The sequence below is a fragment of the Pelobates fuscus genome, chromosome 11 (assembly GCF_036172605.1).
Source record: "Pelobates fuscus isolate aPelFus1 chromosome 11, aPelFus1.pri, whole genome shotgun sequence".
NCBI classification, from domain to species: domain Eukaryota; kingdom Metazoa; phylum Chordata; class Amphibia; order Anura; family Pelobatidae; genus Pelobates; species Pelobates fuscus.
In genome coordinates, this window is record NC_086327.1 from 141,490,218 (window position 1) to 141,517,718 (window position 27,501).

The 27,501-nt window shown below is 42.6% G+C and overlaps 1 protein-coding gene across 2 annotated transcripts in view; it reads left to right on the forward strand.

Annotated features, from left to right (window-relative positions):
* MASP2 (MBL associated serine protease 2) overlaps positions 1 to 27,501 on the forward strand; it is a 104,036-nt gene that overhangs the window by 68,925 nt on the left and 7,610 nt on the right. For both annotated transcript variants that reach the window (XM_063436886.1, XM_063436885.1), the window contains exons 6-9: positions 1,552 to 1,699; positions 2,973 to 3,091; positions 24,226 to 24,307; positions 24,739 to 24,873. In XM_063436886.1, the coding sequence (XP_063292956.1) occupies positions 1,552 to 1,699; positions 2,973 to 3,091; positions 24,226 to 24,307; positions 24,739 to 24,873 (484 nt within the window). The remainder of the gene's footprint in view (positions 1 to 1,551; positions 1,700 to 2,972; positions 3,092 to 24,225; positions 24,308 to 24,738; positions 24,874 to 27,501) is intronic.

Genomic DNA, 27,501 nt, shown 5'->3' on the forward strand with positions numbered 1-27,501 from the left:
TAAATATATATATTTTTAAAAGCCTGAAATTGCCACGCTATGACTATGGTTAGAGAATTTCTCCAAATAAGCTGTTTGCTATGATTTTGCTATAATTGTGTTGGGGTTATTCACTGAAGTGTCATAGCTCAGGAAATAAAAGTGAATTCAAAATTAATTTCAAATGTTAGACCAAACTATCTAGACTGGACAAATTCAGTTTTTTTTTTGGTATTGCAATTTGGGACTGAAATGAAAAATTCCCAAGAAATCACTTTATTGAATAAGCTAATAGTTTACCATAAACCCTTAGTATAAAGTGCAGATGCAGTCCTCATTGTATTCAGCTAATTATTAACGCATTCATGAGCCAACTCTATACTGGACGCTCCTTTGAGTGGGGTCCTCATCTACCCATTGTTCCTGTAACATTTTGTAATAATCTCATTTATTGTTCAATTCCCCCTTTAATAATATTTTAAAGTGTCAATAAGTAGATGCTAAATACCAATAATAATAAAAATAACTCAAGACCTCATCAGCAGCAACAAACGAGATGTTGAATAGAATTATTATTATTATTATTATTATTATTATTATTATTATTATTGCCATTTATATAGTGTTAACAGATTCCGTAGCGCCTTACAATATTATGAGAGGGAGGATGTAACTATAAATAGGACAATTACAAATAAACTTACAGGAACGATCGGTTGAAGAGGGCCCTGCTCAAACGTGCTTACATTCTATAGGAGGAGCTTACAGTCTATAGGAGGAGCTTACAGACTGTAGGAGGAGCTTACATTCTATAGGAGGAGCTTACAGTCTATAGGAGGAGCTTACAGACTGTAGGAGGAGCTTACATTCTATAGGAGGAGCTTACAGTCTATAGGAGGAGCTTACATTCTATAGGAGGAGCTTACATTCTATAGGAGGAGGGGTATAAAACACATTAGGACAGGAAATAGCAGTCAAATAAGGTGGGAATGAAGCAGAGCTGGCGGAGAGAGTAGAGTGCTGCCCTTTAGGAGAGAGCGAGAGACAGGTATGTGAGGTAGAGGTTAGTCTGGGAGGCCATAAGCTTTTCTAAAGAGATGGGTTTTAAGGCACTTCTTAAATGACTGAAGACTAGCGTGCGTTGGCCGTACGCATGCAATCAGTGGACAGAAGAAGGTCACGTGCAGAGTGGAGAGACCGAGAAGGGGCATACCTAGGGATCTGTGAAGAGATCTAAGAGGGGCTAGAATTGTTCAGTGCTTTATAGGTATGGGTTAGCACTTTGAATTGACTCCTATAGGATACAGGACGCCAATGTAAGGACTGACAGAGGGGTGAGGTGTGAGAGAGGACCGACTAGAGAGGAAAATCAGTCTGGCGGCAGCATTCATAACAGACTGTAGCGGGGCGATACGGCTTTTTGGAAGACCAATCAGAAGAGGGTTACAATAATCCATACGGGAATTTACTAGAGCATGGACAATCTCCTTGGTAGCATCTCTCGTAAGAGAGGGGCTATAGTATATGATGGCTTACCTTCATTTTCAATATTAATCTTTCTGTTTATTTCAGATCAAAGCTGGGGGGAAAGACTTTGCCAAACTCTGCGGAGACACTGTACCTGCAGAAATGGACACCCGCAGCAATATGGTGGAAATCATATTCATGACAGACAGCTCCGGAGACCATACAGGATGGAAGATTCAATACACCAGCAAAGGTTAGACGCCCGCAAATGCACACCGAGGATTCTAGGGTTTTATTTACAAAAACTGGGAATTGTGATGAATTGAATTGACAATGCCCCTTGAAATTCGAAATACTTTGTCTGGGTATTGTATGTCAATGTGCAACTAACAGAGTATGGGATACTGTAATGACTATAATAGATTTTATAATAAACACAATACAATTTGTAAACAATCCAAAACAGATATTGAAAACTGACCGGGTTATTTATTACAGTGAGAATGGTCAGGAATTCAAAAGAAATTTCACATTTTAGACCAAAAATTGCCAAACTGGAAGCAATGATTATTTTCAGCGATTTTAGCTTTAAAGGGATAATATACAACGCTGTATGCCTGGCACTATAGCGCTCTCTGCCCGGTTAAAAACGTTTTATTTACTTACCTGATCCCAGCGCCAATGAATCAACGCTTTCCCACGGGGAAATAGCGGATGCTGGATATCGTCATGCAGAGGGTGAGGACATTCAGCATCAGATACCGGACCAAAGGTTTTTTTGGATAGAGGAAGCGCCTCCAGTGGTTGTCTGGTAGACTTAGAGCTGCAATGTAAACACTGTAGTTTCTCTGGAACTGCAATGTTTAATATTGCAGCACTAAGGGCAATAGGAACACTGCACCCAGACCACTTCAATTAGCTGAAGTGGTCTGGGTGACTACAGTGTCCCTTTAAATTCACTTTGAATCCCCAACAATTCTCACCTTAGTAAATAGCTCTGTGAGAATGGGCAAATGATCACTACTTTGTCCTTCAGTCAGTTTATGCCCAGGTCTCGGATAAGTTTACAAATGCAATTAAAGTTCTAAAATATATTTTTATTTGAGCAAAATACTTTGGGTTTAAAGCATTCGTTAAGTTTAATCTCCTGGAAGTAAGCTGCTGCCCGTGGACCTCCTCGCACCATAACAACTTCTTTCCCATGAGGATTTTATGGTGCCTGGAGTGTCCCTTTAACATGGTAAACCACTGATACAAGCTTATTGGCTCTGCTCCACCCACAGCACAATGAATTGGGGGAGATTTATCAAAGTGCTGTGAAAGTCAGTGCAGAGTTAGCAGGGCGTTAGCATGAATATCACCATTTTTACAAATTTAAAACCAGTTTTCAGATCTGAACAGATTGATGAATATCCTCCAGTGATAACAGAAAAGGGGGCAGGGAGTGGATGGAAAATTATAATTTTACTTAAAAATATGAGACAGACAGGCTAAAATACCAAATCTCTGTTTGTCTTTTTGTATAGCTCTTCCATGTCCCAAGCTTGTGCCGCCACCCAGAGGCAATTTTGTGCCATCAAAGAGCACCTACGTAGTGAATGATAAAGTGTCTGTCTTTTGCGAGGAAGGTTATGTACTAATAGAGGTAAGTCAGTCTGATGGCTTATGTCGGACTAGAGGTAGGTTAATCTATCTGGTTAAGTACTAATAGAGGTAAGTCACTCTGATGGCTTATGTCAGACTAGAGGTAGGTTAATCTGTCTGACTATGTACTAATAGAGGTAAGTCAGTCTGATGGCTTATGTCGGTCGGACTAGAGGTAGGTTAATCTATCTGGTTATGTACTAAAAGAGGTAGGTCACTCTGGTGTCTTGCTCTGTGCTCTTAGTGGAATGTTAAGTAATGCCAGGCTACAAGCTATTAAAGGTCAGTCTGGCAGCTGACTGTGTACTGTTGGAGGTAAGTCAGTCTGATGCCAGGCTGTGTGTTGGTAGAGTTATTTTGGCCTCAGAGGTAAATCATCGTTATGGAATGCTGTGAGAGGTAGGTCAGTTTGACGGCTGTGTGTTAGTAGAGGTAAGTCCATCTGATGCCAAGATATCTGTGGGTAGAGGTAAGTCAGTCTGATAGAATTTGGGTGCCAGTCTGTGCTGATAGAGGTAAGTAGGGCTGGTGACTGGCCATTTGCTAGTAGCGGTAATTCAGGTTGGTGACTGGACATTTGCTAGTAGAGGTAAGTCAGGTTGGTGACTGGCCATTTGCTAGTAGAGGTAAGTCAGCCTATTGACTGGCCATTTTCTAGTAGAAGTAAGTCAGGCTGGTGACTATGTACTGGTAAAGTTAAATCGGCCTGGTAACTGGCTATATGCTGGTAAAGGTCAGTCAGTCTGGATGGTTAAATATAAGAAGTGTTGTATATTTTTATAGTATGCACATTGTGTGACTCCGCATCATCCAGTATTTTAAATGTTGTCTTCCATTGTGTTTTCCCCCGAAGGTAATATTCACAAACATTCCCCTGGCGCTACGGTGTGCTGCCATTTAATGCACTAATAACCTGTTAAACGCCAGGCACGCAGTGTCACTATACAACATGACCTATTTCCATCCCCTCAATAAAAGATACAAATTGAATTTGGAAACCGTGGAGTGTCAGTGTGCTATGAATCAGTGGGACCCCAGAGATGGATTTTAATCTTTCTTTGGCAGCCTGTGATACATTTAGATAGTGTAACAATCCCCTGATGACCAGTACACGGGTCAGTGAATCACAGGGGAGAAATGACACTAAACAGATACATTCTGAATACTCCTGCAGGTAACATTGTGGCCGACATAAAAAGCAAGACACCAGGTATAATGTGACAAATGTTAACACATTACGCAGGTCTGACAATTGTTTTATTACAAAGACAGACTTATAAGCTAGATCTGTGAAAGCCTTACATTCAATATCGCCACCCCAAATTGTTCAGACAGTGGGTAGCAACCCTTTGTAGTTCTCAATAAGGACGGTCAGATACCAGATCATATTTATATCTTCGATTGATTAACAGTTGCCATCATTCATTTTTCTGTCTCTCCCCTTACTCATACACCAGGTGAGGTACTAGGAGTGAAACGTATGGTCCCAGATTCTGCTTTGTTGGTGCCTAGTGAGAGGTGTGTGAGAAGAGGTTATTCAATGAACTGGAAAGGGTAGAAAAAGTATACATTGGAAATTTTACACTAAAGTAGCACCGCAGGAAAAATTACAACTTTTTTTTATTATAAATAACCCCTGAAGGACAGAGGCAATTGTACAAGTTCTGATCAAAACAAAATCTAGAAATTGAGTGTTAGGTCTGTGCAACCATAATTTACCAGTTTCATATTAAAGGGTCACTCCCGAAAAAACTTTAGCTTGCTGAAACGCTTTATGTGGATTTTGTGGGCTCCGAGGCAAAATGCTTTAAAACAAGCTTCGAGCCTGACCTTGCCCTGTTGCACCAGCCCAGAGATAGGAGGAATTAACAGCAGTGGGCATACTCGTGATCCAGGCCGAGATCGGCAGCTTTTTGTGGGGTCAGACTTGCGGCCAACTCACAGCTATTGCAGGTGAGGCGGCCGATCCCTCAGCATGTTGCTGCAAACTACTTTTGCGGTCTCTCTTTCCATCCCGGCACTTTCTATTCATGCTGTGGTGGCGAATGATCAGCAATTTATCCCATGTCCCAGCGAGCCTGCCGTGACTAGAAGTGGCACTATGCACAGCATACCACGATGGGGGGATGCCATGTGCCCCACAGTGATGTCAAAGCTAGATAGGCTCTTTGAATACTGGCAGAAGCTGTACCTCTGGTGCCTCACGCCTGTACTGCAGGCCTCTTCATCTCACGCACCTGGGAAATGCTCCCAACGTCCTCGGTCACAGCATGTGGTTCCCCACTCTCAGAGGGCGTGCCGGCGGTGGAGAAGACCGAGACGGCATCATTTGAAACATGCAAACAGTCCTGAGATTCCCAGGCGGGCAACGGAGGGACATGTGAGCACAAGGAATCAAGGAGGATGCGAAATTATCCTGTCACCACAGCACCAGCCCCTGGGCTCCTCGACTCTTAGAAGCACATAATGTTGTGTCACAACTGTAGTGGGTATAGGCTGAATAGATTCTAAGTATGGCCTCATCGCCCCTCATGCTACGGATCCCTATACAGTGGGCTATGTGCCATTACGCTCAGGTTTAATTCCCCTACGGATCCCTATACAGTGGGCTATGTGCCATTACGGTCAGGTTTAATTCCCCTACGGTTCCCTATACAGTGGGCTATGTGCCATTACGGTCAGGTTTAATTCCCCTATGGATCCCTATACGGTGGGCTATGTGCCATTACGGTCAGGTTTAATTCCCCTACGGATACCTATACGGTGGGCTATGTGCCATTACGGTCAGGTTTAATTCCCCCATGGATCCCTATACAGTGGGCTATGTGCCATTATGGTCAGGTTTAATTCCCCTACGGATCCCTATACAGTGGGCTATGTGCCATTACGGTCAGGTTTAATTCCCCTATGGATCCCTATACGGTGGGCTATGTGCCATTACGGTCAGGTTTAATTCCCCTACGGATCCCTATACGGTGGGCTATGTGCCATTACGGTCAGGTTTAATTCCCCTACGAATACCTATACGGTGGACAATGTGCCATTACGCTCAGGTTTAATTCCCCTACGGATCCCTATACAGTGGGCTATGTGCCATTACGGTCAGGTTTAATTCCCCTATGGATCCCTATACGGTGGGCTATGTGCCATTACGGTCAGGTTTAATTCCCCTATGGATCCCTATACGGTGGGCTATGTGCCATTACGGTCAGGTTTAATTCCCCCATGGATCCCTATACAGTGGGCTATGTGCCATTACGGTCAGGTTTAATTCCCCTATGGATCCCTATACGGTGGGCTATGTGCCATTACGGTCAGGTTTAATTCCCCTATGGATCCCTATACGGTGGGCTAGGTGCCATTACGGTCAGGTTTAATTCCCCCATGGATCCCTATACAGTGGGCTATGTGCCATTACGGTCAGGTTTAATTCCCCTATGGATCCCTATACGGTGGGCTATGTGCCATTACTATCAGGTTTAATTCCCCTACGGATCCCTATACAGTGGGCTATGTGCCATTACGGTCAGGTTTAATTCCCCTACGGATCCCTAAACAGTGGGCTATGTGCCGTTACGGTCAGGATTAATTCCCCTACGGATCCCTATACGGTGGACAATGTGCCATTACGCTCAGGTTTAATTCCCCTACGGATCCCTATACAGTGGGCAACGTGCCATTACGGTCAGGTTTAATTCCCCTACGGATCCCTATACAGTGGGCTATGTGCCATTACGGTCAGGTTTAATTCCCCTACAGATCCCTATACAGTGGGCTATGTGCCATTACGGTCAGGTTTAATTCCCCTACGGATTGCTATACAGGGGGCTATGTGCCATTACGGTCAGGTTTAATTCCCATACGGATCCCTATACAGTGGGCTATGTGCCATTACGCCCAGGTTTAATTCCCCTACGGATCCCTATACAGTGGGCTAGGTGCCATGACGGTCAGGTTTAATTCCCCTACGGATCCCTATACGGTGGGCTAGGTGCCATTACGGTCAGGTTTAATTCCCCCATGGATCCCTATACGGTGGGCTAGGTGCCATTACGGTCAGGTTTAATTCCCCCATGGATCCCTATACAGTGGGTTATGTGCCATTACGGTCAGGTTTAATTCCCCTATGGATCCCTAAACGGTGGGCTAGGTGCCATTACAGTCAGGTTTAATTCCCTACGGATCCCTATACAGTGGGCTATGTGCCATGACGGTCAGGTTTAATTCCCCTACGGATCCCTATACGGTGGGCTATGTGCCATTACGGTCAGGTTTAATTCCCCTACGGATCCCTATACAGTGGGCTATGTGCCATTACGGTCAGGTTTAATTCCCCTACGGATCCCTATACAGTGGGCTATGTGCCATTTAGGTCAGGTTTAATTCCCCTACGGATACCTATACAGTGGGCTATGTGCCATTACGGTCAGGTTTAATTCCCCTACGGATACCTATACAGTGGGCTATGTGCCATTACGGTCAGGTTTAATTCCCCTACGGATCCCTATACAGTGGGCTATGTGCCATTACGGTCAGGTTTAATTCCCCTATGGATCCCTATACAGTGGGTTATGTGCCATTACGGTCAGGTTTAATTCCCCTACGGATCCCTATACAGTGGGCTATGTGCCATTACGGTCAGGTTTAATTCCCCTATAGATCCCTATACAGTGGGCTAGGTGCCATTACGGTCAGGTTTAATTCCCCTACAGATCCCTATACAGTGGGCTATGTGCCATTACGGTCAGGTTTAATTCCCCTACGGATCGCTATACAGGGGGCTATGTGCCATTACGGTCAGGTTTAATTCCCATACGGATCCCTATACAGTGGGCTATGTGCCATTACGCCCAGGTTTAATTCCCCTACGGATCCCTATACAGTGGGCTAGGTGCCATGACGGTCAGGTTTAATTCCCCCATGGATCCCTATACGGTGGGCTAGGTGCCATTACGGTCAGGTTTAATTCCCCCATGGATCCCTATACAGTGGGTTATGTGCCATTACGGTCAGGTTTAATTCCCCTATGGATCCCTAAACGGTGGGCTAGGTGCCATTACGGTCAGGTTTAATTCCCCTACGGATCCCTATACAGTGGGCTATGTGCCATTACGGTCAGGTTTAATTCCCCTACGGATCCCTATACAGTGAGTTATGTGCCATTACGGTCAGGTTTAATTCCCCTACGGATCCCTATACGGTGGGCTAGGTGCCATTACGGTCAGGTTTAATTCCCCTACGGATCCCTATACAGTGGGCTATGTGCCATTACGGTCAGGTTTAATTCCCCTACGGATCCCTATACAGTGGGCTATGTGCCATTACGGTCAGGTTTAATTCCCCTACGGATCCCTATACAGTGGGCTATGTGCCATTACTATCAGGTTTAATTCCCCTACGGATCCCTATACAGTGGGCTATGTGCCATTACGGTCAGGTTTAATTCCCCTACGGATCCCTATACAGTGGGTTATGTGCCATTACGGTCAGGTTTAATTCCCCTACGGATCCCTATACAGTGGGCTATGTGCCATTACGGTCAGGTTTAATTCCCCTACGGATCCCTATACAGTGGGCTATGTGCCATTACGGTCAGCTTTAATTCCCCTACGGATCCCTATACAGTGGGCTATGTGCCATTACTATCAGGTTTAATTCCCATACGGATCCCTATACAGTGGGCTATGTGCCATTACGGTCAGGTTTAATTCCCCTACGGATCCCTATACAGTGGGCTATGTGCCATTACGGTCAGGTTTAATTCCCCTACGGATCCCTATACAGTGGGCTATGTGCCATTACGGTCAGGTTTAATTCCCCCACGGATCCCTATACAGTGGGCTATGTGCCATTACTATCAGGTTTAATTCCCCTACGGATCCCTATACAGTGGGCTATGTGCCATTACGGTCAGGTTTAATTCCCCTACGGATTCCTATACAGTGGGCTATGTGCCATTACGGTCAGGTTTAATTCCCCTACGGATCCCTATACAGTGGGCTATGTGCCATTACGGTCAGGTTTAATTCCCCTACGGATCCCTATACAGTGGGCTATGTGCCATTACGGTCAGGTTTAATTCCCCTACGGATCCCTATACAGTGGGCTATGTGCCATTACGGTCAGGTTTAATTCCCCCACGGATCCCTATACAGTGGGCTATGTGCCATTACGGTCAGGTTTAATTCCCCTACGGATCCCTATACAGTGGGCTATGTGCCATTACGGTCAGGTTTAATTCCCCTACGGATCCCTATACAGTGGGCTATGTGCCATTACTATCAGGTTTAATTCCCCTACGGATCCCTATACAGTGGGCTATGTGCCATTACGGTCAGGTTTAATTCCCCTACGGATCCCTATACAGTGGGTTATGTGCCATTACGGTCAGGTTTAATTCCCCTACGGATCCCTATACAGTGGGCTATGTGCCATTACGGTCAGGTTTAATTCCCCTACGGATCCCTATACAGTGGGCTATATGCCATTACGGTCAGGTTTAATTCCCCTACGGATCCCTATACAGTGGGCTATGTGCCATTACTATCAGGTTTAATTCCCATACGGATCCCTATACAGTGGGCTATGTGCCATTACGGTCAGGTTTAATTCCCCTACGGATCCCTATACGGTGGGCTATGTGCCATTACTGTCAGGTTTAATTCCCCTACGGATCCCTATACAGTGGGCTATGTGCCATTACGGTCAGGTTTAATTCCCCCACGGATCCCTATACAGTGGGCTATGTGCCATTACGGTCAGGTTTAATTCCCCTACGGATCCCTATACAGTGGGCTATGTGCCATTACGGTCAGGTTTAATTCCCCTACGGATCCCTATACAGTGGGCTATGTGCCATTACGGTCAGGTTTAATTCCCCTACGGATCCCTATACAGTGGGCTATGTGCCATTACGGTCAGGTTTAATTCCCCTACGGATCCCTATACAGTGGGCTATGTGCCATTACGGTCAGGTTTAATTCCCCTACGGATCCCTATACAGTGGGCTATGTGCCATTACGGTCAGGTTTAATTCCCCTACGGATCCCTATACAGTGGGCTATGTGCCATTACGGTCAGGTTTAATTCCCCTACGGATCCCTATACAGTGGGCTATGTGCCATTACGGTCAGGTTTAATTCCCCTATGGCTATAACCACACTTTGTATGAATGTTTTCCTAATGTTATGTGAGTGGACATGTCTGCCTAGCCTGCCTTTATTTTTTGTTATATAAAAAACAAAACAGTGCTGTATCTAGCATTGTTCAACAATCTTGCTTTCAACCTCATTGTATTTTTTCATTTAAAAATGTCACTGTAAGCTTGTTAACTAACCTATTCACTGCAAAAATAAAGAATTATATTAAAAAAATAAAAAAAATAAAAAATACTGCCTGTATAGAGTGTCATCTTTTTTTTTTTTTTTGCATAAAGTGTCACTTATAACCCTTTGGCTTTCACGCAGACTACCTGTAATGTTACTTCCTGGTTTATTTAGCTCAGTGGAACTAAACTCAAGATTCAGCAATTGCCCAGAGCACCTGCCTTGCAAAGACTTCTCATTGAGCTGCATTGGGAAGTCTGTGATTGGACAGTCACAGGAAGAAGGGGAGGGCTTGTAAATACACCAGGTTTTTAATGCTGATTTTAGCTATAACCCCAATGAAAAAAATGCTTAATTAAATGTATGCAAGATTTGATTTGGGGTATATCTACTAAACAGTGATTTTTATATATTTTGTATTTGGGCAGCAGAGTGTCACTTTCTGTGCATCCACTCTTGTTATATATCATTTTGTTCAGGAGAAACAGGGCTTTCATTTCATGTTCATATATAAAACAATGTAATATGAATAAACCTTTAAAAAAGGAGTTTGAGAAATTAAAAGGACACTATAGTCACCGTAATGCGAAAATCGCATTCAGCATGCAGAACGTCCACAGGAAAGCATTGAGACAGTCACCAGCGTCGAGGGAGCCCGGCGCTGAATTAAGGTAAGTAACTGAAGGGGTTTCAACCCCTTCAGCGCCAAGGGAGGGGGACCCTGAGGGTGGGGGGTTCCTAAGGGTTATATAGTGTCAGGAAAACGAGTTTGTTTTCCTGACACTATAGTGATCCTTTAAGACATTTTGTTTTTTTAAGTTCTGTATTGCATTTTAACTGTGAATGTCATAACACGGTTAGCTTTTACAGCAATAGATTTGTGTTCAGCAATGTCTCCTGAGTACAACAGTACCCCATCTACATATTTATTTTGTGGGGGTTTTGTTTCTTTCAAATTCTTTATTTTTGGTTCAATTCACATATTAAGCCAGTCGGTGCAATTAAAACAATGAGTTGTTAGATACATGTTAATGTAAGTACCTGACTAGGTAAAGGCGCATGACAAGCAGTGAATTGAGATTTATATGTGGAGGTCAAGTTGCAAAGTTAAATTGCATACACCAAAACATAGATGGGTGGGTGGTGGAATAAATTATATCTAATGTAGGCAAGCCACTGTCATGAGGTCACTCTCAGACCTCTATAACTAAAAACACCAAAATCCTGAATGGAAATCAGAACAAACAGGGCGCCATAATCACATAAAAAAGGAAAAAATGTCTGGAGATTTCTATATATGGAAAAAACAATCCACTTTATTGTAAACAAGAAATAAAATTAAGCAATAGCACACAATGGTGCAAAATCGCAAGATATAATAAAAAGCCAAATAAGGCTAAGATACCCTTATGGACAGCAACTTAAGACATACAGGCAACTGTACAAAAAGTGCAAAGGTAGTAAAGTCCCTTCCTAAAAACTACACATTACACAAATACAGCTGTACCAAAATTGCATACATTCAGGTCTGAATAATGGGGTAACTGTCTAATTTGTTGGCAAGTGCTAGCCTTATCAGAACATCAAAAAGGGGCAGGGGCATATATGCTGGATGTATTGCGGGTAGTGGAAGCTTTACGTCTGATTAGAAAAGTATTTGCTTTACCATGCTTACGACATAATTGCAGGCAATGGGGTGAATCAGTGTGTCGAATTACCAACTAGTATATGAGTGAAAAAATGGTCAAAGTGTGTACAGAGGCAATCATATACTTGGAAAACTGAAATAAAACCAAATCAGGTAAAGCAGAATCAAGTCCCACTAGTGAATTTAAGTGGAGACTGCTCTATAAGAGTCTGGTGTGGACTGTCGTGGGACAAAGGTGGTCACTTTGGCAGAGTCCCATCGGTGGATCCTAGATGAGGACACTCGGGGCTCAGCCGGTGAAAAAGTCCTGCGGGAGCCCTAGTGTGGCTAATAGGGCGGGTGGTTTTGTTAGGTCACGCAGTGTGTGCTGAAAGTCCCCTTGGAGAACTATCAGTGTGCGGTTCACGTGTCAATGGTACTGCATATTGTGCTTCTTGAAGAGGGTTGTGAATGGTCTTAGGGATCGTCGCCATGCTAATGTGCCTCCTAACAGGTTAGTATAGAACGTGAGTGGCATTACTTTAAAAGTATGTGGCACTTGCTCTTTAACAAGTAATAGAACTGCTGCTTTATCCTTGGTATTCTGAAATTGGACCACCAGGTCACCTGGGACTATAGCTAGAGTTCTCCTTGGTTTGGGAATGCAGAAGTTCCAGGTCCACCCCCTTTGCATGGCGTGTGCTTGGCAAAGCCCCTAGAAGGCGCCTTAACATGTGCAGCAACTCTGCTGTGGGTAAGTGCCCCAATATGCGCCGTATCTTCACATTAGTTGTGCACCGCACATTCTCCATAGCTGCCAGTTGCTGGTAGATCATGTAGATCATGCTCCCGCCGGAGTTCTGGTATGTCCTGTTGCAGAGAGGCCAGGCTCCAGGTGTGTTCTCACAAGGTAGTCTCTAATGGACCCAGCCTGCCTGTCAGGCCCTGGAGATCAGTTCTCAGCGGTCAATATTTTGGTGTGCAAGTCGTCCAGGAATGCTTTTAAGACCGAGGTATCTGGGTCCTGCGGCACCAATGCTGCTCTAGCAGGTAAGGCCGCTTCGGAGTAGGCCTCCGAGTAGTCTGTTATCTTGGGCCTAGCAGTGCCCTAAGCCTGCCACAGGAGGTCTGAGCTATTTAGACCCATGCAAGGCTAATCCGGCTTGTTTTTTTGGCCTTCTGACCCATCATGCCTCTGTTGCCTTGTGCCTGTGACAGAAGCTCCCATGCCATGGCCTTTTGGAGAGGCTTAATGGCCAGCCTCTTACCCACAGACTATGGACCGGGTCCGAGGACTTCCTGAAAGAGGTTTGTGACAGCAGCAATCAATGGATAAGTTATTCATTGTTACCTGAGAATTCTGCCGCGCCCTCTGCTGACTGTATGCAAATGAGGGCAACCAAATAAGTGGTTTAATGCATATATTACATAGAAACATAGAATGTGACGGCAGATAAGAACCATTCTTGCTCAACTTTCTAAATACTTTCATTAGTCCCTGGCCTTATCTTATAGTTAGGATAGCCTTATGCCTATCCCACACATTCTTAAAGGGACACTATAGTCACCTGAACAACTTCAGCTTAATGAATCAGTTTTGGTGTATAGAACATGCCCATGCAGCCTCACTGCTCAATCCTCTGCCATTTAGGAGTTAAATCCCTTTGTTTATGAACCCTAGTCACACCTCCCTGCATGTGACTTGCACAGCCTTCCATAAACACTTCCTGTAAAGAGAGCCCTATTTAGGCTTTCTTTATTGCAAGTTCTGTTTAAGATTTTCTTATCCCCTGCTATGTTAATAGCTTGCTAGACCCTGCAAGAGCCTCCAGTATGTGATTACAGTTCAATTTCGAGATTGAGATACAATTATTTAAGGTAAATTACATCTGTTTGAAAGTGAAACCAGTTTTTTTTTCATGCAGGCTCTGTCAATCATAGCCAGGGGAGGTGTGGCTAGAGCTGCATAAACAGAAACAGAGGGAATTGAGCAGTGAAATTGCAGGGGAATGATCTATACACTAAAACTGCTTTATTTAGCTAAAGTAATTTAGGTGACTATAGTGTTCCTTTAACCCCTTAAGGACACATGACATGTGTGACATGCCATGATTCCCTTTTATTTCAGAAGTTTGGTCCTTAAGGGGTTAAACTCCTCTACTGTGTTAACCTCTGCCACTTCAGCTGGAAGACTTTTCCATGCATCCACTACCCTCTCAGTAAAGTAATACTTCCTGATATTATATTTAAACCTTTGCCCCTCTAATTTAAGACTATGTTCTATTGTTGTGGTAGTTTTTCTTCTTTTAAATATGGTCTCCTCCTTTACTGTGTTGATTCCCTTTATGTATTTAAATGTTTCTATCATATTCCCCCCTGTCTCGTCTTTCCTCCAAGCTATACATGTTAAGATCCTTTAACCTTTCCTGGTAAGTTTTATCCTGCAATCCATGAACCCGTTTAGTAGCCCTTCTCTGAACTCTCACTCTCAAGTATCAATAACCTTCTGGAGATACTGTCTCCAGTACTGCGTACAATACTCCAAGTGGGGTCTCACCAGAGTTCTGTACAATGGCATGAACACTTCTCTCTTTCTACTGCTAATACCTCTCCCTATACAACCAAGCATTCTGCTAGCATTTCCTGCTGCTCTATTACATTGTCTGCCTTCCTTTAAGTCATCAGAAATAATCACCCCAAAATCCCTTTCCTCAGATGTTGAGGTTAGTAGGGTATCAAATATTCTGTACTCTGCCCTTGGGTTTTTACGTCCAAGATGCATTATCTTTCACTTATCCACATTAAATGTCAGTTGCCACATCTCTGACCATTTTTCTAGTTTACCTAAATCATTTGCCATTTGGCTTATCCCTCCTGGAACATCAACCCTGTTACATATCTTCGTATCGACAGCAAAAAGACATACCTTACCATCAAGACCTTCTGCAATATCACTAATAAAAACATTGCTGGGTCCAAGTACAGATCCCTGAGGTACCCCACTGGTGACAAGTCCATGCTTCGAATATACTCCATTGACTACAACCCTCTGTTGCCTGTCACTCAACAACTGCCTTACCCATTCAACAATATTGGAGTCCAAACTTAAAGACTGCAGTTTATTGATAAGCCTTCTATGTGCAACAGTGTCAAAAGCCTTACTGAAATCTAGGTAAGCAATGTCTACTGCACCACCCTGATCTATTATTTTAGTTACCTAATAAAAAAAATCAATAAGATTAGTTTGGCAGGATCTCCCTGAAGTAAACCCATATTGTCTCTGATCTTGATGTCCATGTGTTTTTAGATGTTCAATCCTATCCTTTAACATGGTTCCATTACTTTCCCCACTACTGAAGTAAGGCTTACTGGCCTATAGTTGCCCTACTCCTCCCTACTACCTTTCTTGTGAATGGGCACAACATTCGCTAACTTCCAATCTTCTGGGACTACTGCTGTTAACAATGATTGGTCAAATAAATCTGTTAATGGTTTTGCGAGTACACCCCTAAGCTCTTTTAATAACTTTGGGTGTATTCCATCAGGCCCCATTAACGTATTTGTCTTTACTTTTGACAGTTGAAATAGAACCGCTTCCTCTGTAAACTCACATGTAACAAATTGCTAATTTGTCCTTTTTCCTAACTGATGCCCCTTTCCTTCATTTTCATCTGTAAATACTGAACAAAAATATTCATTGAGGCAGTCAGCTAGACCTTTATCCTCTTCTACATACCTTCCTTCTTTTGTTTTTAATCTAACTAATCCTTGTTTTACTTTCCTTTTCTCATTTATGTATCTAAAAAATGTTTATCCCTTTTTTTACTGACTGTGCTATTTTCTCTTCTGTGTGTGCTTTGGTGGCTCTTATAACTTGCTTAGCCTCTTTCTGCCTAATCTTATAGATTTGTCTATCTTCCTCACTCTGTTTTTCTTTTTTTTATATAATTGCTGAATGCCAACTTTTTGTCTTTTACTATTTTGGCTACATCTGCGTTACATAGTTGCATAGCTGAAAAGAGACTTGCATCCATCAAGTTCAGCCTTCCTCACATTTGTTTTTTTTTGCTGTTGATCCGAAAGAAGGCAAAAAAACAGTTTGAAACACAATTTTGCAACAAGCTAGGAAAAAGAATCCTTCTTGACCCCAGAATAGCAGTCAGATTTATCTTGGATCAAGCAGTTATTACCCTACATTGAAAGATTATATCCTTGAATATTCTGTTTTTGCAAGTATGCATCCAGTAGCCGTTTGAACATCTGTATGGACTCTGATAAAACCACCTCTTCAGGCAGAGAATTCCACATCCTGATTGTTCTTACAGTGAAAAAAACTTTCCTTTGCCTTAGACGAAATCTTCTTTCTTCCAGTCTAAACGCTTGGCCTCGTGTCCTATGTCCGGTTTGTGAATAGATTTTCACACAATGGTTTGTATTGGCCACGAATATATTTGTATAATGTTATCATATCCCCTATCAGGTGACATTTTTCTAAACTAAATAGGTTTACATTTGTTAACCTTTCTTCATAGCTGATATGTTCCATTCCTTTTATTAATTTTGTAGCATGCCTCTGCACTTTTTCTAGTGCAATAATATCCTTCTTTACAACAGGTGCCCAAAATTGCACAGCATATTCAATATGTGGTCTTACCAGTGAATTGTAAAGAGGCAAAATGATATTCCCGTCCCGAGAATGAATGCCCTTTTTCATGCATGACAATACCTTACTGGCCTTGGCCACTGCTGATTGACATTGCACATTGTTGCATAGTTTGTTGTCTATAACAATTCCCAAGTCCTTTTCGTGTGTTGTTATCCCTAATTCGCATACATTAAGGGTATACGTTGCTTTTGTATTCTTTACGCCGAAGTGCATAACTTTGCATTTTTCAACATTAAATTTCATCTGCCATTTGAGTGCCCAGTCCCCCATTCTATCTAAATCCCTCTGCAGCAAAGTAATATCTTGCTCACATTGTATTATTTTACAAAGTTTTGTGTCATCTGCAAACACTGAAACATGACTTTCAATGCTGTCTTCAAGATCATTTATAAACATGTTAAATAGAAGGGGTCCCAGAACAGACCCCTGAGGGACACCACCTGCCACCTCTGTCCAGCTTGAAAATTTACCATTAATGACAACTCTTTGTTTTTAAGCCAATGTTCTACCCAAGAACAAGCATTTTCATCTAGACCGATTTCCTTGAGTTTGAACACTAATCTATTGTGTGGAACTGTATCAAATGCCTTGGCAAAATCCAAATAGATCACATCCACTGCAACACCCTGATCTATACTTCTACTTACTTCTTCGTAGAACGCAATCAAGTTAGTTTGACATGACCTGTGCTTCATAAAACCGTGCTGATTTTTGCTGATAACCATGTTCTTCTCAAGGAATTCTTGAATATTATCCCTGAATAACCTTTCAAATATTTTACCAGCCACAGAAGTTAAGCTCACTGGTCTATAATTTCCAGGCAAGGATTTTGAACCCTTTTTGAATATAGGAACCACATCTGCCTTCCTCCAATCCTCCGGACACTTCCTGAAAGAAAAGAATCTTGAAAGATTAAAAACAGAGGTTCACTTATTTCTACACTTAGTTCCTTAAGTACACGTGGATGGATACCGTGAGGCCCTGGAGCTTTGTTTATATTAACTTTCTTTAGTTGCTGCAGCACCTTGTCTTGAGTTAACCAATTACAATTATTCTGCAAGTTTTTAGTAGCAATCATTTGCACATCTACTGTATTGCCATGGGTTCTTCCTTAATATATACGGAGGAGAAATAGTTATTTAAAATTCCTGCCATTTCCTGGTCTTCATTAACTAATTAATACCCCGTTTCAGTTTTTAGTGTACCTACACTTTCATGTTTAGGTTTTTTAGAATTTATGTACTTAAAAAATGCTTTGGGTTGGTTTTGCTCTCTTTAGCTATCATTTTTTCATTTTGAAGTTTAGCAAGTCTAATTGCCTTTTTGCACGCATCACTTGCTTCCTTATAATCTTTTAAAAAGTGCATTTGATTTGTCTGATTTAGATGCTCTAAATGCCCTTTTCTTATTTTTAATCTCTTGTTTTACTTCTCTACTAAACCACATTGGTTTTAATTTGTTTCTTTTATATTTATTTTTCAATGGTACATACTGAGAAATGTACCTTTCTAATATTTGTTGGAAGATGATCCATTTATCCTCAGTGTTCTTTTCACTAAAGAGTTTATGCCAGTCAATATATTGTAAAGCTGCCCTTAACTTATTGAAATTGGCCTTTTTAAAATTATGTTTTAGTATACCGATGTGCTTTTGCTTTTTTGAGTTTATTTCAAAGGACACTATATTGTGATCACTATTTCCCAAGTGCTTGAATGTTGGTCAAAAGATCAACGTTGTTTGTTAAAACCAGATCCAGACAAGCGTCCATTCTAGTTGGTGCTTGTACAAGTTGTGACATGAAGGTGTCATTTAACAAGTTTAAAAACCTAATTCCCTTTGCTGAGCTACTAGTCCCTCTGTCCCAATTTATGGGTAATTAAAATTTATGGGTAATTAAAATCTACGGGTAATTAAAATCTCCAATAATTAACGTGTTACCCAGATTTGCAGCTTTCTCAATTTGCTCAAACAGCTGTTGTTCCTCGTCAATATTAACATTAGGTGGTTTATAACATATCCCAACCAATAGTTGTTTAGGAGTACCACAGTGGTTTCTTGAATTTTTTGCTTTTACTGACAAGCCTAATGCAATTTTCTGTTGCCTTCAGCAGTGCAACTTTTAAATAATCCAATTTCTCTTGGACTCCATTTAAATTGCTCCAGGCTGATAATGACTTCTTTACACATATTTGAAAACTTTTGTTTTTGTGTGGTGTGACTCAGTCACTGTTCTTATATTAAACCACACTGACTGATGATCCCTGGATCCTAAACTTTCACCTACAGTAATATCGGATACCAAATCTCCATTTGTTAACATTAAATCTAGTATGGCCTCTTTACGAGTTGGCTCCTCAACGACTTGTTTTAGAGACAATCCCAGTAGGGAGTTTAGAATATGTGTGCTCCTGGCACAAGCAGCTATTTTTGTTTTCCAATTCACATCAGGAAGATTAAAGTCACCCATGGTGATAACTTCCCCCTTCATTGTCATTTTAGCTATTTCCTCAACTAGATTATCTAACTCTTCTATTTGTCCTGGGGGCCTATAAATCACACCCACACGCGTTACTGTGTGATTACCAAATTCTAACGTAACCCAAACGGACTCTATGTTCACCTCACTAACTTTTATTAGGCTAGATTTTATGCTATCCTTCACATACAGGGCCACCCCTTCCCCTTTCCTGTCTTTTCTATATAAAGAGTACCCTGGTATTGCTATGTCCCAGTCATTTTTCTCATTATACCATGTCTCAGTAACAGCGACTAAATCTACACTATCAGTTCCATTATTGCCACAAGTTCATGGATCTTATTCCCTAGACTGCGAGCATTTGTAGACATGAATCTAAGCTTATCATTTTTTAACACAATTACTTAAATATTGTTGCTTTTTATTGTCTTTGAAAGTTATTTTTTATTATATATTTCATGTATTAATTTGAATTGCTTAATGTTCTTTAGGTTTGTATTTATTTTATAGTTGTTATATCAATCTAAATATTATAAGCATATGAGCCAATCCCAAATAAAATAAAGTATTGTATGTTGGCTTCTTTTAGAACTTGTATCCTGTGTGAATTTTTAGAGATCCCATTGACAGAATCTTCAAACGAAATGTGATAAAGATGTGAATACTAATAAACATGTGAGTGCGTGTGACTAAGAGTGATGGGAAGGGGAATCACACCACCTTGTTTTGATGAATAAAGAAAAGGTGGTGCTATATTATAAGCGCAAACCTCAAACACAGTATTGCATAGTAACTAAACTCTAAGTGTTGCCATCTTGTCAATCAAATTAAACAACTATATTAGGAACATACTTGTATTACATAACTAACTGTCTAAATAATAAATTCACAGGTCTGTCCTTGTTCCCATCTCTGGTATATTCTACACCAGCGGTTCCCAAAGTGTGGGTCGCAGGGCGATTCCCAGTGGGTCGCGCTGACCCACACATCCAGGGCCGCCGGGCTGTCAGGCAGACTGACAGCAGGAGGGAGCCCCGCGGCTTGCCCTGTATGCCGCCGGGCTCCCTCCAATCAGTCTGCCCAGCAGCTCCGGTCTGCAGCTCCGCCGGGTGCAGAGCTGCAGACCGTGTGATAGGAGTCTCGCGAGCTCCCAGAGCGTTACCATGGCAACACTCTGGGAGCTCGCGAGGCTTTTATTACACGGCCTGCAGCTCAGCACCCGGCGGAGCTGAGACAGGAGAGTTACCCCACCGGACCACCAAGGAGACACTGGACCACCAGGGATGTCTAATGAAGGTAGGGCACAGAGCCCAAACAATGCCCCCCACCCTAATGTAACCCCTTCTCTGCCCCCCCCCCACTCCAATGTAACCCCTTCTCTGCCCCCCCACTCCAATGTAACCCCTTCTCTGCCCCCCCCCACTCCAATGTAACCCCTTCTCTGCCTGCCCCCTCACCCCAATGTAACCCCTTCTCTGCCTACCCTCCCCCCCACTGTAACCCCTTCTCTGCCTGCCCTCCTCCCCCCACTGTAACCCCTTCTCTGCCTTCCCTCCCCCCTAACCCCTTCTCTGCCTGCCCCCCTCCCCCACTGTAACCCCTTCTCTGCCTGCTCCCCCAATGTAACCCCTTCTCTGCCTGCCCTTCCCCCCCCCCACTGTAACCCCTTCTCTGCCTGCCCCCCCATAACCCCTTCTCTGCCTGCCCCCCCTGTAACCCCTTCTCTGCCTACCCTCCCCCCAACTGCAACCCCTTCTCTGCCTGCCCCCTCCCCCCACTGTAACCCCTTCTCTGCCTGCCCCCTCCCCCCTGTAACGCCTTCTCTGCCTCCTCTCCCCCCCTGTAACCCCTTCTCTGCCTGCCCCTCACCCCCCTGTAACCCCTTCTCTGCCTACCCTCTCCCCCACTGCAACCCCTTCTCTGCCTGCCCTCCCCCCACTGTAACCCCTTCTCTGCCTGCCCTCCCCCCCACTGCAACCCCTTCTCTGCCTACCCTCCTCCCCCCACTGTAACCCCTTCTCTGCCTGCCCTCCTCCCCCCCACTGTAACCCCTTCTCTGCCTGCCCTCCCCCCACTGTAACCCCGTCTCTGCCTGCCCCCCCAATGTAACCCCTTTTCTGTCTGCCCCCTCCCCCCTGTAACCACTTCTCTGCCTGCCCTCCACCCCCCACTGTAACCCCTTCTCTGCCTGCCCCTCTCCCCCCCTGTAACCCCTTCTCTGCCTACCCTCCCCCCCAACTGCAACCCCTTCTCTGCCTGCCCCCCTCCCCCCACTGTAACGCCTTCTCTGCCTGCCCTCCCCCCTGTAACCCCTTCTCTCCCTGCCCCTCTCCCCACACTGTAACCTTTTCTCCCCCTGCCCCCCACTGTCGCCTTTTCTCCCCCTGCCCCCCCCCACACTGTAACCCTTTCTCCCCCTGCCTGCCTACTGTAACCCTTTCTCCCCCTGCCTGCCCATTGTAACCCTTTCTCCCCCTGCCCACCCACTGTAACCCTTTCTCCCCCTGCCCCCCACACTGTTACCAGTACACACACTCCCTCCCACACTGTCACCCTCACCTCCTGTCTCTGTGTGTCCTTTTGTGTCAGGGTGTGTGTGTATTTGTGTGTCTGTGTGTATCTGTGTACATGAGTGTCTGTGTATCTGTGTGTGGGAAACTAAGTGTCATTGTGTGTATCGCTGTGTATTTGTGTGTCTGTGTGTGTGTGTATACACTGCACACATACTCCATACAAAAAACATGCTTACATTGAAACACACATTGTGTATATGTATATTTTATAAACACAATATACACACACACCATCCACTACACACACGCACACACTGCAATCAAACGCAAACATTACATACAAACACACCCCTGCATTAAAACACTAAAATGATCTACAAACACCCCTTCATTCAAACACCAACACTACACACAAAAAGCACACCTGCATTTAAAGTCCTACACTACATTTACAAACACCCCTGCATTCAGATGCAAACATTACAAACAAGTACACCACTACATTCCAATAGCAACAGTACATACAAATACACTCATACATGCACACATATACTTAATACAAAAACATGCTTACATTCAAACACTGCTCACAAATATAACCCTGCAACGATGGGCAAATGGTAGATCTCCATCTGGCATATTATTGTTGAAGTTCTCCGACAGATGGAGATCTACCTTTTGGCCACACTTTCACTAGATGGGGGCCCAGAAAACATACTTGCACCACGGTCCTCTCTACATTAGTTCCACCACTAGGATAATCAATGTGAGGTGCCTGGATGAAAGAGCAGGACAACAACATTTATGATTCTGAGTCTGTGAGTAAGCAGTTGTATGTCTCTAAAACTGATTGCCTTGATGTGTAAAGTTTCTGCGTCTAAAACTGCCATGATATATCAAAATTATGCCTCTATAACTGCCCTGGAATGCCAATTTTATGCATCTAAAGCTGATTGCCATGGTGTGCCAATTTTATGCATCTGACTGTTTGCCATGGTGTGCCAATTGAATGCTTCTGAAGCCGATTGGCATGATGTGCCAAGTTTATGCATCTAAAAGTGATTGCAATGATATACCAAGTTTATGCATCTAAAGCTGATTGCCATGGTGTGCCAATTTTATGCATCTGACTGTTTTCAATGGTGTGCCAATTGAATGCTTCTGAAACTGATTGCCATGATGTGCCACGTTTATGCATCTAAAAGTGATTGCAATGATATACCAAGTTTATGCATCTAAAGCTGATTGCCATGGTGTGCCAATTTTATGCATCTGACTGTTTTCAATGGTGTGCCAATTGAATGCTTCTGAAACTGATTGCCATGATGTGCCACGTTTATGCATCTAAAAGTGATTGCCATGATATGCCAAGTTTATGCATCTAAAGCTGATTGCCATGGTGTGCCAATTTTATGCATCTAAAACTGATTGCAATGGTGTGCCAATTGAATGCTTCTGAAGCTGATTGCCATGATGTGCCAAGTTTATGCATCTAAAAGTGATGCCATGATATGCCAATTTTATGCATCTAAAGCTGATTGCCATGGTGTGCCAATTGAATGCTTCTGAAGCCGATTGCCATGATGTGCCAAGTTTATGTATCTAAAACTGATTGCCATGATGTACCAATTTTATGCATCTAAAACTGATTGCAATGGTATGCCAATTGTTTGCATCTAAAGCAAATTGCCATGGTGTGCCAATTGTATGCATCTAAAGCGGATTGCTATAGTTTGCCAATTATATGCTTCTAAAGCGGTTTGCCATGGTGTGCCAATTGTATGCCTCTGAAGCTGATTGCCATGGTGTACCAATTTTATGCATCTAAAGCTGATTGCAATGGTATGCCAATTGTATGCATCTAAAGCGAATTGCCATGGTGTGCCAATTGTATGCATCTAAAGCGGATTGCTATAGTTTGCCAATTGTATGCCTCTAAAGCGGTTTGCCATGGTGTGCCAATTGTATGCCTCTGAAGCGGATTGCCATGGTGTTCACTTTTTAAAATACGCATTAAAAGCAAGTGGGTCCCGAAAAATTACCATTTTGAAAAGTGGGTCTCGGCCCATAAAAGTTTGGGAAGCCCTGTTCTACACCATTAAAATTAACCCCCAATAATGAATAAAGAAATGTACTGTATCTCCAGTCCCTATTCTCGTATTTAAAATGCAAATGACCAAAATTTAAGAGAATCCAAACATTAAGCGTAACTTAAGCTACTGTTGTGAATGACATGAAAAGGGGCTCCACGGTCAGTGTCAAAGAATCCAATTATATTTATCAATTGCATGGGGAGGTCCAAATCCAAAGGGCATACTATGCCACCCTGCAGTATTAAAGCCCACATTTTTCAGGATGGCATAGTACGCCCACCAGCCATCAGGAGTTAAGAAACAATTATTTATTAAACCATTAAAAATAATCTGACTGGTGGCAGCTATTTTTTTTTTTTTATATGATGGAGAGAGATGAAGTGTAACTGTATATAGAAGAGGTGTAAAAATTGCTTGGCTTTTTTTGTTTTCCAGAATGAAAAAAAAGTTTTATCTTCATTCACCGCACTGTGCCAGAAGGATGGAATGTGGGACAAGTCGCTCCCAAAATGTGAAAGTAAGTATCTGTCTAAGCGAGCCCATCCTACTAAATACTTACACAATATCCACTTTGCTGTATTTATTGATTATCCAGGTAAAATACTATTACAGAAGGACTGCAGTTTTTGTATTTGTCAACAAGGCTTTAAAATACCACAAATACTAAATCATGGCTACAGCTCTGCAGAGTAATATTAAAGGTATACTCCAAGGACAATAACCACTACAGCAGCATTCCCTCCCCCAAGTAGGGAGTCAAACCGTTTACTAACAGCATGTATTTCTTAGGACTACCAGTGACTTGGAAGTATGTTCAAATTCTTTTAGCTGGCAGGGAATTCCTTTTAATATATCAAAACAAATCATTTATTATAAAAGCTTCTTTTATCTCGTGCACGCATGTATTCTACACAAAATATAACGTCTTCTACCACGTGTCACACACAGTTGTGAACTGCGGGATGCCTGAAGAGATAGAAAATGGAAACTTCACATTTTTAACGGAGAAAGACGTGACAACGTATCAAGCATTGGTGCAGTATGAGTGCCATCAGCCCTATTACTACATGAAAGAGGAGAAAGGTAAGAACTGCTGAAAATGAAAGGGAAATGATGTGGGCTTATTTACTAAACAAGAATGTGTGGGAATTGTCAAGGTATCTATGGTAGTACATAGTCTGGGCAGAGGACTCTATCCGAGCTATAGGTGTACAATCTAGCAAGAGGGCTTGTTAAATTACATTATAGCAAAATACTTAAAGGGACTCTATAGTCTACATATAAAAGCAAGAAAGACAGGCCCCCCAGCCTTCCTTCTTGCTTTTATATGTACTTGCAGCCAAAAATAAATAAATAAAAAAAATCTATCTATATCCATCTCTTTCTATCTATTCCTTTCTATCTATCTATATCTATCTATCTCTTTCTATCTATCTAATTCTAACTACCTATCTATCTAATTCTGTCTATTTCTAACTACCTATCTTATTCTTTCTATCTATCTATATCTATTTCTATCTAATTCTTTCTATTTCTATCTATCTATCCATATCTATCCATTCCCATCATCCATATACATCTCCAAATCCATCCACTCCCATCATCCATCCACTCCCATCATCCAAATCCATCCACGCCCATCATCCATCCACTCCCATCATCCAAATACATCCACGCCCATCATCCATATCATCCATCCACTCCCATCATCCAAATCCACCCACTCCCATCATCCATCCACTCCCATCCCCAAATCCATCCACTCCCATCATCCATCCACTCCCATCATCCAAATCCATCCACTCCCAACATCCATCCAGCGCGTGCTCAGTGCTTTGTGTGCTGATAGCCCGTCTGATGTATTCACCCATGCGTGAATACGTCAGACGTGAATGAGGCCTTTTTAGGGCCTCTGAACTCGGAAGTCCCTCTGGTGGCCGTCTGATTGACTGCAACAAGAGGTGTTCCTAGCTTCCAATGTAAACACTGCATTTTCTCAGAACACACAGTGCTTACAAGAAAAAGGCTGCAGGGAGCTGTAGCACTCACCTGAACAACCTCATTAACCCCTTAAGGACACATGACATATGTGACATGTCATGATTCCCTTTTATTCCAGAAGTTTGGTCCTTAAGGGGTTAAGCTGAAGTTGATCAGGTGACTATAGTGTCCCTTTAATTTAAGATATAATTCTTTGGGATAAACTTTTTAAATTACTTTTCAAAATTAAAGTCTATGGGAATTTGAAAAGCTTTTTTCTAACAGACATTTTTTGGGGGGAAATCACACTGTAGGTACATAAGGAACCAGCCACAAATTTTCAGTTTCACATAAAAAGCTTTGCAAACTCAATTTCAGAATTATTCACATCTGCCCACACTAGCAAGGTCATTCCCTAAAATGAGAATCATTGGGAATTCAAAATGTATGGTCATTTGAAAAACCTAAGTGAGTAATTAGGACTTCTGTATTTTATCCTTTTTGTTTTTATCTGTTGTTGGTGTAAATAACTTGTTTATCATATATTGTTATATGCACTGTGACAATTTTTGCTCATAATAAACATTCATTTATTAAGTTCTACCTTTGTCTGGTTAAGAATCGCGTTACCTGAAGAGACTAGTTAGTATTTTTGTAATTCCTTAAATATTGTACTAAGTAATATTTGGTGGGTTTTATTGTTGATTTACCTGGGGGACCAAGGCACCCCATTTATAAATTGTCTTGGTGGTGGCAGCGTTAAGATAGTAATAGTTATATTATTATGTTTAAGTGTCGTCTCTAGTCGTTTCTCTCACACCTCACCCCTCTGCCAGTCCTTACATTGGCTTCCTGTATGCTAGAGGAGTCAATGCAAGGTACTAATTCACACCTATAAAGCACTGAACAACTCTAGCCCCTCTTATATCTCCTCACAGATCCATAGGTATGCCCCTTCTCGGTCTCTCCGTTCTGCCCGTGACCACCTCCTGTCCGTTGTCCGCACTCGTACGGCCAACTCGCGCTTGCAGGACTTCTCGCGGGCGGCTCCCTTCCTATGGAATAGCCTGCCTACCGCCATCAGACTCTCCCCTAGTCTTGCATCTTTTAAGAAGTGCCTTAAAACCCATCTCTTTAGGAAAGCTTATGGCCTCCAAGACTAACCCTTACCTCACATACCTGTCTCTTGCCCTCTCCTAAAGGGCAGCCCACCTTATTTGATTGTAAATTCCTGTCCTAATGTGTTTTACACCCCACCTCCGATAGAATGAAAGCTCGTTTGAGCAGGGTCCTCTTCAACCTATTGTTCCTGTAAGTTTATTTGTAATTGTCCTATTTATAGTTAAATCCCCCTCTCATAATATTGTAAAGCGCTACGGAATCTGTTGGCGCTATATAAATGGCAATAATAAATAAATAAATAAAGTAGCTTAAAGGGACACTGTAGGCACCCAGACCACTTCTGCCCATTGGAGTGGTCTGGGTGCAAACTCCCATCACCCTTAACCCTTTAAGGACCAAACTTCTGGAATAAAAGAGAATCATGACATGTCACACGTCATGTGTCCTTAAGGGGTTAAAGGAACACTATAGTCACCTAAATTACTTTAGCTAAATAAAGCAGTTTTAGTGTATAGATCATTCCCCTGCAATTTCACTGCTCAATTCACTGTCATTTAGGAGTTAAATCACTTTGTTTCTGTTTATGCAGCTCTAGCCACACCTCCCCTG